The 12359-nt window shown below is 33.6% G+C and overlaps 1 protein-coding gene across 1 annotated transcript in view; it reads left to right on the forward strand.

Moving 5' to 3' along the window:
• The window catches only part of ncana (neurocan a), a gene marked incomplete at its 3' end in the record, with an annotated part of 97127 nt that extends 85224 nt beyond the window's left edge, over positions 1-11903 (forward strand). Inside the window, exons 13-16 of the mRNA XM_081375587.1 lie at positions 5568-5650; positions 6353-6497; positions 8230-8412; positions 11806-11903. Coding sequence (XP_081231713.1) covers positions 5568-5650; positions 6353-6497; positions 8230-8412; positions 11806-11903 — 509 coding nt within the window. The remainder of the gene's footprint in view (positions 1-5567; positions 5651-6352; positions 6498-8229; positions 8413-11805) is intronic.
• Positions 11904-12359: the final 456 nt, after the last annotated feature.

The raw sequence follows: 12359 nt of genomic DNA on the forward strand, positions 1-12359 counted from the left end.
AAAGTCAGAATTGTGAGATATAAAGCCAGAATTGCGACATATAAAGTCAGAATTGCGAGATATAAAGACAGAATTGTGAGATATAAAGTCAGAATTGTGAGATATAAAGTCAGAATTGTGAGATATAAAGCCAGAATTGCGAGATATAAAGTCAGAATTGCGAGATATAAAGACAGAATTGTGAGATATAAAGTCAGAATTGCGAGATATAAAGTCAGAATTGTGAGATATAAAGTCAGAATTGCGAGATATAAAGTCAGAATTGCGAGATATAAAGTCAGAATTGCGAGATATAAAGTCAGAATTGTGAGATATAAAGTCAGAATTGTGAGATATAAAGTCAGAATTGTGAGATATAAAGTCAGAATTGTGAGATATAAAGCCAGAATTGCGAGATATAAAGTCAGAATTGCGAGATATAAAGACAGAATTGTGAGATATAAAGTCAGAATTGTGAGATATAAAGTCAGAATTGCGAGATATAGTCAGAATTGTGAGATATAAAGTCAGAATTGTGAGATATAAAGTCAGAATTGTGAGATATAAAGTCAGAATTGTGAGATATAAAGTCATAATTGTGAGATATAAAGTCAGAATTGTGAGATATAAAGCCAGAATTGCGAGATATAAAGTCAGAATTGCGAGATATAAAGACAGAATTGTGAGATATAAAGTCAGAATTGCGAGATATAAAGTCAGAATTGTGAGATATAAAGTCAGAATTGTGAGATATAAAGCCAGAATTGCGAGATATAAAGTCAGAATTGCGAGATATAAAGACAGAATTGTGAGATATAAAGACAGAATTGCGAGATATAAAGTCAGAATTGCGAGATATAAAGTCAGAATTGTGAGATATAAAGTCAGAATTGTGAGATATAAAGCCAGAATTGCGAGATATAAAGTCAGAATTGTGAGATATAAAGTCAGAATTGTGAGATATAAAGCCAGAATTGCGAGATATAAAGTCAGAATTGCGAGATATAAAGACAGAATTGTGAGATATAAAGTCAGAATTGCGAGATATAAAGTCAGAATTGTGAGATATAAAGTCAGAATTGTGAGATATAAAGCCAGAATTGCGATATATAAAGTCAGAATTGTGAGATATAAAGTCAGAATTGTGAGATATAAAGCCAGAATTGCGACATATAAAGTCAGAATTGCGAGATATAAAGACAGAATTGTGAGATATAAAGTCAGAATTGTGAGATATAAAGTCAGAATTGTGAGATATAAAGCCAGAATTGCGAGATATAAAGTCAGAATTGCGAGATATAAAGACAGAATTGTGAGATATAAAGTCAGAATTGCGAGATATAAAGTCAGAATTGTGAGATATAAAGTCAGAATTGTGAGATATAAAGCCAGAATTGCGAGATATAAAGTCAGAATTGCGAGATATAAAGACAGAATTGTGAGATATAAAGTCAGAATTGTGAGATATAAAGTCAGAATTGTGAGATATAAAGTCAGAATTGTGAGATATAAAGTCAGAATTGCGAGATATAAAGTCAGAATTGTGAGATATAAAGTCAGAATTGTGAGATATAAAGTCAGAATTGTGAGATATAAAGTCAGAATTGTGAGATATAAAGTCAGAATTGTGAGATATAAAGCCAGAATTGCGAGATATAAAGTCAGAATTGCGAGATATAAAGACAGAATTGTGAGATATAAAGTCAGAATTGCGAGATATAAAGTCAGAATTGTGAGATATAAAGTCAGAATTGCGAGATATAAAGCCAGAATTGCGAGATATAAAGTCAGAATTGCGAGATATAAAGACAGAATTGTGAGATATAAAGTCAGAATTGCGAGATATAAAGTCAGAATTGTGAGATAGAAAGTCAGAATTGTGAGATATAAAGCCAGAATTGCGAGATATAAAGTCAGAATTGCGAGATATAAAGACAGAATTGTGAGATATAAAGTCAGAATTGTGAGATATAAAGCCAGAATTGCGAGATATAAAGTCAGAATTGTGAGATATAAAGTCAGAATTGTGAGATATAAAGTCAGAATTGCGAGATATAGTCAGAATTGTGAGATATAAAGTCAGAATTGTGAGATATAAAGTCAGAATTGTGAGATATAAAGTCAGAATTGCGAGATATAAAGACAGAATTGTGAGATATAAAGTCAGAATTGTGAGATATAAAGTCAGAATTGTGAGATATAAAGTCAGAATTGTGAGATATAAAGTCAGAATTGCGAGATATAAAGTCAGAATTGCGAGATATAAAGTCAGAATTGTGAGATATAAAGACAGAATTGTGAGATATAAAGTCAGAATTGCGAGATATAAAGTCAGAATTGTGAGATATAAAGTCAGAATTGTGAGATATAAAGTCAGAATTGCGAGATATAAAGACAGAATTGTGAGATATAAAGTCAGAATTGTGAGATATAAAGTCAGAATTGTGAGATATAAAGTCAGAATTGCGAGATATAAAGACAGAATTGTGAGATATAAAGTCAGAATTGTGAGATATAAAGTCAGAATTGTGAGATATAAAGTCAGAATTGTGAGATATAAAGTCAGAATTGCGAGATATAAAGTCAGAATTGCGAGATATAAAGCCAGAATTGCGAGATATAAAGTCAGAATTGTGTGTTTTAAAGTCAGAATTGCGAGATATAAAGTCAGAATTGCGAGATATAAAGACAGAATTGTGAGATATAAAGTCAGAATTGTGAGATATAAAGTCAGAATTGTGAGATATAAAGTCAGAATTGCGAGATATAAAGACAGAATTGTGAGATATAAAGTCAGAATTGCGAGATATAAAGTCAGAATTGTGAGATATAAAGCCAGAATTGCGAGATATAAAGTCAGAATTGTGAGATATAAAGTCAGAATTGTGAGATATAAAGTCAGAATTGCGAGATATAGTCAGAATTGTGAGATATAAAGTCAGAATTGTGAGATATAAAGTCAGAATTGTGAGATATAAAGTCAGAATTGCGAGATATAAAGACAGAATTGTGAGATATAAAGTCAGAATTGTGAGATATAAAGTCAGAATTGTGAGATATAAAGTCAGAATTGTGAGATATAAAGTCAGAATTGCGAGATATAAAGTCAGAATTGCGAGATATAAAGTCAGAATTGTGAGATATAAAGTCAGAATTGTGAGATATAAAGTCAGAATTGTGAGATATAAAGTCAGAATTGCGAGATATAAAGTCAGAATTGCGAGATATAAAGTCAGAATTGTGAGATATAAAGTCAGAATTGTGTGTTTTAAAGTCAGAATTGCGAGATATAAAGACAGAATTGCGAGATATAAAGTCAGAATTGCGAGATATAAAGTCAGAATTGCGAGATATAAAGTCAGAATTGTGTGTTTTAAAGTCAGAATTGCGAGATATAAAGTCAGAATTGCGAGATATAAAGTCAGAATTGTGAGATATAAAGTCAGAATTGCGAGATATAAAGTCAGAATTGTGAGATATAAAGTCAGAATTGCGAGATATAAAGTCAGAATTGCGAGATATAAAGTCAGAATTGTGAGATATAAAGTCAGAATTGTGAGATATAAAGTCAGAATTGCGAGATATAAAGTCAGAATTGTGAGATATAAAGTCAGAATTGTGAGATATAAAGTCACAATTGTGTGTTTTAAAGTCAGAATTGTGAGATATAAAGTCAGAATTGTGAGATATAAAGTCAGAATTGTGAGATATAAAGTCAGAATTGTGAGATATAAAGTCAGAATTGTGAGATATAAAGTCAGAATTGCGAGATATAGTCAGAATTGTGAGATATAAAGTCAGAATTGTGAGATATAAAGTCAGAATTGTGAGATATAAAGTCAGAATTGTGAGATATAAAGTCAGAATTGCGAGATATAAAGTCAGAATTGTGAGATATAAAGTCAGAATTGTGAGATATAAAGTCAGAATTGTGAGATATAAAGTCAGAATTGTGTTTTAAAGTCAGAATTGTGAGATATAAAGTCAGAATTGTGAGATATAAAGTCAGAATTGTGAGATATAAAGTCAGAATTGCGAGATATAAAGACAGAATTGTGAGATATAAAGTCAGAATTGTGAGATATAAAGTCAGAATTGTGAGATATAGTCAGAATTGCGAGATATAAAGACAGAATTGTGAGATATAAAGTCAGAATTGTGAGATATAAAGTCAGAATTGTGAGATATAAAGTCAGAATTGTGAGATATAAAGTCAGAATTGTGAGATATAAAGTCAGAATTGCGAGATATAAAGACAGAATTGTGAGATATAAAGTCAGAATTGTGAGATATAAAGTCAGAATTGTGAGATATAAAGTCAGAATTGCGAGATATAAAGTCAGAATTGTGAGATATAAAGTCAGAATTGTGAGATATAAAGTCAGAATTGTGAGATATAAAGTCAGAATTGTGAGATATAAAGTCAGAATTGTGAGATATAAAGTCAGAATTGTGTGTTTTAAAGTCAGAATTGTGAGATATAAAGTCAGAATTGTGAGATATAAAGTCAGAATTGTGAGATATAAAGTCAGAATTGCGAGATATAAAGACAGAATTGTGAGATATAAAGTCAGAATTGTGAGATATAAAGTCAGAATTGTGAGATATAAAGTCAGAATTGTGAGATATAAAGTCAGAATTGTGTTTTTTAAAGTCAGAATTGCGAGATATAAAGTCAGAATTGCGTGATTTATATAAAGTCAGAATTGTGTGTTTTAAAGTCAGAATTGTGTTTTTTAAAGTCAGAATTGCGAGATATAAAGTCAGAATTGCGTGATTTATATAAAGTCAGAATTGTGTGTTTTAAAGTCAGAATTGTGTTTTTTAAAGTCAGAATTGTGTGTTTTAAAGTCAGAATTGTGTTTTTTAAAGTCAGAATTGCGAGAGATAAAGTCAGAATTGTGTGTTGTGTGTGCAGGAGATCGAGTCCATCAACACTCCCAAAGCTTTACAGTCGATTCCTCTTCAACATTTCATTCAGTAACATTAGGCAGTTTTGATTTATATATGGTGTTTAATGTGCGTCAGCAATGCTTCTATCGCTTGTTTCTGCTTCTTTTTCGGCTGTGTTTTGATCCGGAGAGTCAGTACAATTTCAGAAGTTGCGTAATTGCGGAAAAAAAAGAGAAAAAAAAAAGAATCAAATCATTGAATTGAATCTCAGAGAGAATCGGATCAAATCGAATCATTCTGAGTTTGCAAAAAAAAATCGTGAATTGAATCGAATCAAAATCTATGAATCGTGAATTGAATTGATTTTCTGTCTACCCAAAGATTCAAAACACTAGTCATTTATTTAAAGAAAAATATAAAACGCACTAAACAAGCAAAGCACATGCAGTTTGTGAACTGATGAAAAGCTACTAATTAAATCATTAAAAATTAAAAACAAAACTTTGTTTAAAAAAAAAACCTGCATGTCATGTGACCATTAGCAGACCCCAGAGAACCGTGAAGATGCGAATGTGCTGTTAAATCATTGAAATATTAATATCTCAGAAAGACTTTAAGTACATAATTTAGCTGGCTAAAAATCACTGCCGGAGAGATTGACGTGGGACATCTTCTGGTTTTTCATCATGTTTCAGGTCTGGGTCATGAAAACGTCTGGATCGGTTTGAATGATCGTACAGTTGAAGAGGATTTCCAGTGGACTGATGGAATGGACGTTGTGAGTCTTTTTTAATATATTTATTAATCCAAATAAACATTGGTAAACATAACTTGTACGTATATATATATATATATATATATATATATATATAATATATATATTATATATATTTTATATATATATATATATATATATATATATATATATATATATATATATATAATATATTTTAAATATGAGGGAAGAACAAAACACTAAACTTGATTAAGGTATATATCTGATAAAATTAATTGGAATAAAAAAAAATAAAAGTCAGCTACAGGTTTTATTTTACTATGCAAAAAAATGCATAGAATAACAAAAAGAGGACAATAAATGCATGCATAATCAGTTTTTATTTAATATTTGTAATATTAACAGCCTGGTCAAAAATTCTGTTGCACATTTTGTCATGTTTCATTGCGTTATTATCACAAATAAAACAACTGATTCTTAGCACAATGCAATATGCTTACAAAAACTTTAACACATTTTTAATCATATTTGAATAAAGGGTGAAGATGTCTTCCCCGGCCGGACCTCACTTTTGCCCACTACCATAGATGTGTTTCATAAAACATTCGCCAAAAATCAGCACTTTGAAAAACACTTTTGAGTGTCAGGTGAAAAATATGAAATATGAAATGCATGGATTGGAAGTCTACTCGTAATTAGCATTAGCGTTAGCATTAGCATTTACTGTGGTGAGCTATGCCGCAGGTGTACGAGAACTGGCGGGAGAATCAGCCGGATAATTTCTTCGCGGGCGGAGAGGATTGTGTGGTGATGATCACTCGAGAGGACGGCAAATGGAACGACGTTCCCTGCAACTACAACCTCCCCTACATCTGCAAGAAGGGAACAGGTGAGAGAGACTGTGTGACGACGACTGGTCAAAACACTGGGACTCATATTCAGACAGGACGCTTTAAAATGGTCAAAAGTGACAGTAAAAAAATATAAAAAAAAATGTTACAAAAGATTCTATTTCAGAAAAACTCTGTTCTTTTGAACTTTCTGTTCATCAAGGAATCCTGAAAATAAAATGTATCACAATTTCCACAGAAATATGAAACTGTTTTTAACATTGATAATGATAATAAATGTTTCTTGAGCATAATTTTTTTTTTTTTTTTTTTTTTTACATAGCTTACAAAAAAAATTTAAGCAGCACAGCATTGATAATAAATCATCATATTAGAGTGATTTCTGAAGGATCATGTGACACTGAAGACTGGAGTAATGATGCTGAAAATTCAGCTTTGATCACAGGAATAAATTACACTTTGCAATTAAATTATTCAATTAAATTGTAATAATATTTCACAATTTTTACTGTGTTTTGATCAGATAAATGCAGGCTTGTTAAGCAGAAGAGACTCTTTCATAAGCATTAAAAACTTTTACCAACCCCAGCCTTCTGAAGTGAGCATATGCAGTATACAGTATATATACACACACACACACACACACATATACACACACACACACACACACACACACACACACACACATTTATCAACGTCCAAATATATGATCATCCAACACACATTCACTTCACTGACACACACCTCAGAACGAGTCATGTTTCCAGTTTAAGTGGTTATTGATCTTTCTCTCTCTCTCTCTCTCTGTGTGCGCGCGCGTTTGTTTGTGTGTGTGTGTGTGTGTATGTGTGCGTGTGTGCGCATATATGTGTGTGTGTGTGTGTGTGTGTTTGAGCTTCACTTAATAAACTGCATAAAGATCTCAACATCACGTTGACTTGCCGTCTCCTGTAGCAGTTTAGCTCTCGAGTCTCGACAGTAAAGCAGATTAAGTGTGTATTAATATGTCTATTCCTCAATAAGAGTCTCAAACACTAATACAGTGTAAAGTCAGTGTGTTGTTTAGCTCTCGAATCACTCGCGAGGAGAAACTCTGAGTTCAGCACCTCAGGCCTGCATTTCAATGACTGAGAGACGCTGATTCTCAGAGAACACACTCTTTCACTCCTCAAAACAAGGACGTCTCAGTTTTAGGGCCGAGTTTTCAAACCCCTTTGAGAAGGTCTGAGATTGTGAATTTAAGCTCTGGGCTCGACGCTACACTTCCCACGATGCCGTCCTTTGTGGCGTCTCCGGGACCCAGGCATTTCTGACGCCAGAGAGCAGATTTACCGCTGAGCCGGTGGCTTTCTGTCTGTGGAAATAAAGCTCATTGTCTGGAGACGCAGCGCTTGTGCCAGGACTTCATTTCATTTATTTCAAAAGGTTAACATTTATTTAAAAAAAAATCGTATTTTCCCTCCTGACATATTCAGATTAGTGCTCGATAAATAAAGGTTTCTCAGGGACTGATTGTGATGGGCTCAATTTGACCTGCGTTCGATTTTCTACTTTTTTTTTTCTTTCTTTTTTCTCTTTTAGGGTGATGAATGTGCTTGCACGTCTTCCACACACACAGTAGTGGCCAAAAGTGATGTTCACAGGGGATATTTGTTTTTAATGACTCTACAAGTTCGATTAAACCATCAAGATAGTCCAGTTATGTTGTGATGATTTGTGCATGTTTATGATGAGTTGAGCACTGATGTGTATAATGTGTTGTGTTTGCAGTGATGTGTGGGACTCCTCCGGCCGTAGACAACGCCTCTCTGGTGGGCCGGCGCCGCTCGCACTACGACCTCCACGCTGTGGTGCGATACCAGTGTGTCGACGGCTTCTTCCAGCGCCACATTCCCACCATCCGCTGCCGGCCCAGTGGAGTCTGGGAGAGACCCAAGATCATCTGTACTAAATGTGAGTCTCGACATGCTTATCTAAATAGATGTTTGATGCTTTTGATGAGCTTGAGCCTTAACAGGGTACCCGCGGGGTCTTAAAAGCATTGAAAAAGTCTTAAATTTGATAATCTCAAATTAAGGCCTTAAAAGCCTTGAATTTGGTTTACAAAGTCTTGGATTTCGTTACAAAGGTCTTAAATTTTGTTTTGCCTTTTCTATGATTAAGTTCATACCGTAACAAAATTAACTGTTACTAATGTAGACTAATTAAAAATTAGTCGCGTAACGTTGAGTGCACCTCGCGCTCCACGTCATTAAAGAACGCGCGAAAGCGTGCGCACCCGTTTCGATGGTTACTAATCAGAGCTTTTCTGTTAAAAGAACATGTTTTCTACCCGGTCTATTCAGTAGTGTCTGGCCACAGCCATCCACGCGCGCTCTCTCTACATTGTTGAAGAAGCGCGGATGATCTGAAAACACAGACAAGCTGGATTTCAGCGATCTTCATTTGAGAAGATCTGTCACGAGCCGCTTGCGCTGTTTGTGCGACTAAATCTGCGATCAAAATGCAGGCTGATATACAGCAGTGTTTTTAATGTTGATCATTATGCGAGCAAGAATGCAATGTTTCCCGACTATCCACACGATTTCAAATGTGACATTGATTTTATGCAATAAACAGTAAAAAAAAAAAAAAAAAAAAAAGTAACATTAAGTGATGTACTACATTTTAAACAGTATTGTCAGGCTTATTGCTCTATTTTGCAACAAAATCTGTGGCTTTGACAAAGACAATGAGTTACCGCCACCTACTGGCGATTTTAATATCATATTTTTATTAATATTAGACGTTTATTAACATTGAATATTTATTGAACATTGTTTTATTTAAAGCATTATTTATATTTTAAAGGTATTATAAAGGTGAAAAATTAAATGGAAAAATCGATTAAATGGGGCAAATATTGTCCCTTAATGGAAAGATGTGACTGCAGTCTAAGTGGAAGAGAGGGGGTACGGCACGGAGAACTAAGGAAAAGGGATATGTAGAATTGCACAAGTGCTACTGCTAAAGAGTGCAATGTCAATACAGCCTGTTAGCTTAATTTTAATTTCTCATAAGCTTAATCGAATTGGCCTAGAGAGAATAATTATGACATTTTCTGTCTAAAGACTACATATAAAATAGCTACCAAAATTAAAGTAACTGCAGTTTGACTAAAAGTAATGACTAAAAGTTGACAAAAAATGCAAACACACTTCGTCAACTAAAACTATGAAAGGCAGAATGACTCAAATGTGACTAAGACCAATAAGCATTTTCGTCTGAAGATGAAGAGTAAGACTAAATCAAAAATGGCTGCTAAAATTAACACGTGCACACGTGCGCGCTACAACGCTGCTGCGTATGTATTAAATATGACTGATAATTTAAATAAAATGTTTTATTTAATTCAAGTAATCTACTTGTACATAATTTTTTAGGGCTTAAAATGTATACAGATTTGACATTTTCCCCTCATACTTCTGTCGGAATTGGTACGAAGTTGGCATTGAATTTCATTTTAAATGGTATTAAAAAGGTCTTAAAAAGCCTTGAATTTAAGTTGGAGGATCCTGGGGGTACCCTGCTTAAAGGTGCAGTGTGTAATATTCAGGAGGATCTGTAGACAGAAATGCAATATAATATACATAACTATGTTTTCAGTGGTGTATAAAGACCTTACATAATGAACCGTTATGTTTTTATAACCTTATAATGAGCAGGTCTCGGGTCTCCTTACATCGATATGTTTCTACGGTGGCCCTAAACGGACAAACGCGTTTCGTCACTATGTTGTTCTTCGTGTAAAGAAGCGAGCTAAAGTCAGCGAATAAAACACTGACACAATGATGAACACATAACAATAATATTCGCAATAACATATCGTTTTACTGAATAATTAAGTAAACGTAATTTCTTAATTTATCTTTGTAAAGAAACCTTGTTTAACTGGCTCCTCTCTGCTGTCTCAGACGACGACATCACTTCCTGTCGGCCACCGTAACTTCTGTTTGTTGCAATTCGCAACCTCACCACTGAATGCCGCTAAAATTACACAGTGCACCTTTAAATAAAAATAATATTGTAGAACCTGCTTTACTGATATAGCGTTGAAAAAATGTAAACTATATTAACGCCCAGCAATATATTATAAGTTGTATATATAATACAACCTACTTTATCTGCATACATACTGTATACTCATGCAAAGCTATACTATGTGGAAAATATCGGCTTGTGATTGTTTATATACTGTAGTAATGGTCAAAAGTTTGGAGACATTACTAATTTTAATGTTTTTGAAAGTCTCTTATGCTCATCAAGCCTGCATTTATTTGAACAAAAAACAGGAAAAAAAAATTTCAAATTTTTTTGAATTTTCAGCATCATTACTCCAGTCTTCAGTGTCACATGATCCTTCAGAAATCACTCTAATATGATGATTTATTATCAATGATTAAAACAGATGTGCTTCTTAATATTGTTTTTATAACCTGTGGTACTTTTTTCAGGATTCTTTTATGAATTAAAAGTTATAAAAGAACAGCATTTATTTAAAGTATAAATCTTTTGTAACAATAAACTCTACCATTCAAGTTTGCAGTCAATACATTTTTTTATTTTTATTAATTAATACTTTTATTCAGCAAGGATGTGTTAAATCGATAGAAGGTGATATTTAAGATTCATATTGTTAGAAAAGATTTCTATTTTGAATAAATGCTGTTCTTTTTAATGGTTTATTAATCAATAAATCCTGAAAAAAAATCACAGGTTATAAAAAATATTAAGCAGCACAATAATAAATCATCATATTAGAGTGATTTCTGAAGGATCATGTGACACTGAAGACTGGAGTAATGATGCTGAAAATTCACAGGAATAAATTACATTTTAAAGTATATTAAAATAGAAAACCATTATTTTAAATTGTAATAATATTATACAATATAACTGTTTTTACTGTATTTTTTTAATCAAATAAATGCAGGCTTGATGAGCAGAAAACATTAAAAATAGTAATATTTCCAAACTTTTTACCCGTACTGTATGTCATCACAAAAATGTAAACTGTATTATTGCACAGCTCTACATGTAAACTTGGACATATATTATATCCACCTTTAATCATATACATAAAGTACACTCACATAAAGCATTATAAACTATATAGAAAATCTCAACTGTAATGAAATTATATTTTCATACTGATCAGAAGTGTTTATTAACTGGTTAGTTTGGTCCTGTAGCTCAAACAGCAGAACATGACGCTTGCAACGCCAAGGTTCGATTCTCAAGGAATGCATGAATGTAAATGTATATGCAAATCAGATGTAGTCATGTGACGGTGTGCTCTCCCTCCAGCACGGCGATCTCACCGTTACCGTCGGCAACACCACAGATCCCGGCGCGAGCATCGAAGACACCGGAGACACGGATCCGGGCACAGGGGGCGGAGCTAAACCAGCAGGGGTCGTGACCTCTGACCCCGTGACATCTGTTTCAGTGTTTCCCTGTTCAGAGGAAACACAACAGACGGAAAGGACAGAAACTATCACTCCTCCTCTTCTCTCGTTTATACCGCAGTTTTTTTAGCTCATTTAGGTTTCATTAACTCGCCGTTCATTAGAATAACGTACTGACGGTTATTTGACGCAGGGATCCGGGCGATCGAACGCCTCTCCTGCTCTTCATCTTTTGGGATAGTTGTGTTCGTTTGTTTAGGCGATGAAGGTTTTAGTAGCTCATGCTCATAGATTTCTTTGTGGGATTTAATGCTTTAATGAAAAAGTCCCCAAAATGAAAGAACTTCCCCCTTCATATCTGTGAAATAAGACGCTCTTGTACTCAGTCTAACATCTTTGTACCTTTTGCTTCGTTTCCAGTGTTTGCTGATGATGACTTGGTTTATATTTCAA

Source organism: Scardinius erythrophthalmus, assembly GCF_964197995.2.
Source record: "Scardinius erythrophthalmus genome assembly, chromosome: 9".
Classification (NCBI taxonomy): domain Eukaryota; kingdom Metazoa; phylum Chordata; class Actinopteri; order Cypriniformes; family Leuciscidae; genus Scardinius; species Scardinius erythrophthalmus.